This window comes from Meleagris gallopavo, chromosome 8, assembly GCF_000146605.3.
Source record: "Meleagris gallopavo isolate NT-WF06-2002-E0010 breed Aviagen turkey brand Nicholas breeding stock chromosome 8, Turkey_5.1, whole genome shotgun sequence".
Lineage (NCBI taxonomy): Eukaryota > Metazoa > Chordata > Aves > Galliformes > Phasianidae > Meleagris > Meleagris gallopavo.
Window position 1 is genome coordinate 4,590,382 of NC_015018.2, and position 2,230 is coordinate 4,592,611.

At 64.0% G+C, this 2,230-nt stretch overlaps 1 protein-coding gene across 1 annotated transcript in view; it reads left to right on the forward strand.

The window, feature by feature from the left end:
• Positions 1 to 29: 29 nt before the first annotated feature.
• PAOX (polyamine oxidase) overlaps positions 30 to 2,230 on the forward strand; it is a gene marked incomplete at its 5' end in the record, with an annotated part of 5,051 nt that continues 2,850 nt past the window's right edge. Inside the window, 6 exons of the mRNA XM_010714156.3 lie at positions 30 to 538; positions 621 to 820; positions 926 to 1,181; positions 1,318 to 1,430; positions 1,530 to 1,688; positions 2,028 to 2,226. Coding sequence (XP_010712458.2) covers positions 30 to 538; positions 621 to 820; positions 926 to 1,181; positions 1,318 to 1,430; positions 1,530 to 1,688; positions 2,028 to 2,226 — 1,436 coding nt within the window. The remainder of the gene's footprint in view (positions 539 to 620; positions 821 to 925; positions 1,182 to 1,317; positions 1,431 to 1,529; positions 1,689 to 2,027; positions 2,227 to 2,230) is intronic.

Here is a 2,230-nt window from a genome sequence, read left to right on the forward strand (position 1 = left end):
GCGCGGGGGTGGCAGCGGCCCCGTGGTGACGCCGCCTTCCTCCCGCAGCCTCGGGGCTGGCAGAGCTGGGCGCTCACTGGATCCACGGGCCCTCGGAAGGGAACCCCGTCTTCCGCCTGGCTTCCAGCTACGGCCTGCTGGGCCCAGGAGCCACCGAAGAGGAGAACCAGCGGGTGGAGGCCAAGGGACACCCGCTGCTGCCTGTCATCACCTACGGCAGCTCAGGGAAGGTGCTGAGCCCCGAGCTGGTGAACGGCACCCGCAGCCTCTTCAGCGAACTGCTGGGCTCGGCCCAGGCCCTCGCGGGCGTGGAGGAGCTACCCGCCAGCAGTGTGGGGCAGTACATGCGGGCAGAGATCGCCCGGCTGGCCTCCGCCTGGGATGAGGACAGGGATGACAAGCAGCTGCGGCTGGCCGTCCTCAGTGCCTGCCTCAAGCTGGAGTGCTGCATCAGCGGCACCCACAGCATGGACATGGTGGCCTTGGGGTCCTTTGGGGAGTACACCTCACTGCCCGGGCTGGATTGCACCTTCCCAGGGTGAGCAGAAGCACCGGGAACACCCTGGGCAGGGGTACATGGCAGTGAAGGGAGGTGTCTCTGGTCCCATCCTTTCCTACAGTGGCTACAGCAGCCTGCCTGAGCGCATACTGGAGACCCTGCCTGAGGGCACTGTCCTGCTCAACAAACCAGTGAGGACTATCTGGTGGCAGGGGTCCTTCCGCGAGGAGGGGGACGCAGACAGGGACTTCCCTGTCCGGGTGGAGTGCGAGGATGGCGACTCTTTTCTTACTGACCATGTCATTGTCACCGTCCCACTGGGTGAGGCTGGAGGGGCCCTGCCCGACCACTGCATCACCCCACTGAGCCCCTGGGGCAAGTGGCCTGGTTGCAGTGGAAGGAAGCCACCCCACCTTCTCTCTGTAGGTTTCCTCAAGGAACGGCATCAGGACTTTTTCCACCCACCCCTGCCTCAGCGGAAGGCAGAAGCTATTCACCGCCTGGGCTTTGGAACCAACAACAAGATCTTCCTGGAGTTTGAGCAGCCCTTCTGGGAGCCCGAGCAGCAGCTGCTGGAAGTAGTGTGGGAGGATGAATCACCTCTTACTGAGCCCAGTGCTGACCTGAAGGCCAACTGGTTCAAGAAGCTTGTTGGCTTTGTGGTCCTCCAGCCACCAGAGCAGTAGGTGGCCCGGCGCCTTGGCCCGACGCAGTGCTGGTTTGGGGGTCTTTCAGGGTGACGTGGTCTGGAGCAGGTAGGGCTCCTGGCTGCGCAGCTCAGTCCCCACCTCCCATCAGGTGCTCCTTCTCCCCACCAGGCTTGGGCATGTCCTCTGTGGCTTCATCGCTGGCAAGGAGTCAGAGTACATGGAGACACTGAGCGACACTGAGGTTCTCAGCACCATGACCCATGTCCTCCGCACACTGACAGGTACCTGATCCCCCACCTCCCCAACACCTCCATATGCAGGAAGAGGCCCAGCAGGCCGGGGGCTCCGCCCAGCTCTGAGATGTGTCCCATGGCCCACAGGCAACCCGCATCTGCCCACGCCCTGCAGCGTGCTGCGCTCCTGCTGGCACAGCGCTCCCTACACACGTGGCTCCTACAGCTACGTGGCTGTCGGAAGCTCCGGGGAAGACATAGACATACTGGCACAGCCACTGCCTGAGGATGCATCTGGACCCAAGGGTAAGGGCATGGAGGGTAATAGCGTGGGACTTGGGACAGCTCCAGTGTGAGATGGGATGTGCAGTAGCATGTGCCTGAGGAGCACAGAGTTCTGTGCAGGGTCACTTGGGTCCTTTGGTGTGGGATGGCAGGACAGGATGGGGAACACCTCATCTCTTAAACTGGGTGGGCGTGGCCTGCAGAATGCATCCCAGCGCCCTCCGGGCATGGGACATTTCCCCAAGGCCTCAGGTGCCCACTCAATGGGCCGACGTGCAGGGACAGCCTCAGGCAAGCTGTGGGCACGTGTTGCTGCGGGCGGGCCTGATGCTGCCCGCGGTCCTGACCCCCGCCCCGCAGCCGCTGCAGGTGCTGTTCGCGGGAGAGGCCACGCACCGCTCCTTCTACTCCACCACGCACGGCGCGCTGCTGTCCGGCTGGCGGGAGGCCGAGCGCCTCAACCAGCTCCCGCGGGCCGCGGCCCGGTCGTAATAAAGGTTCCTTCCCCACAGAGTTCCGCCTGGTTTATTGCCCGCCGGTCGCTCGTCCTCCGCGGACTGTCA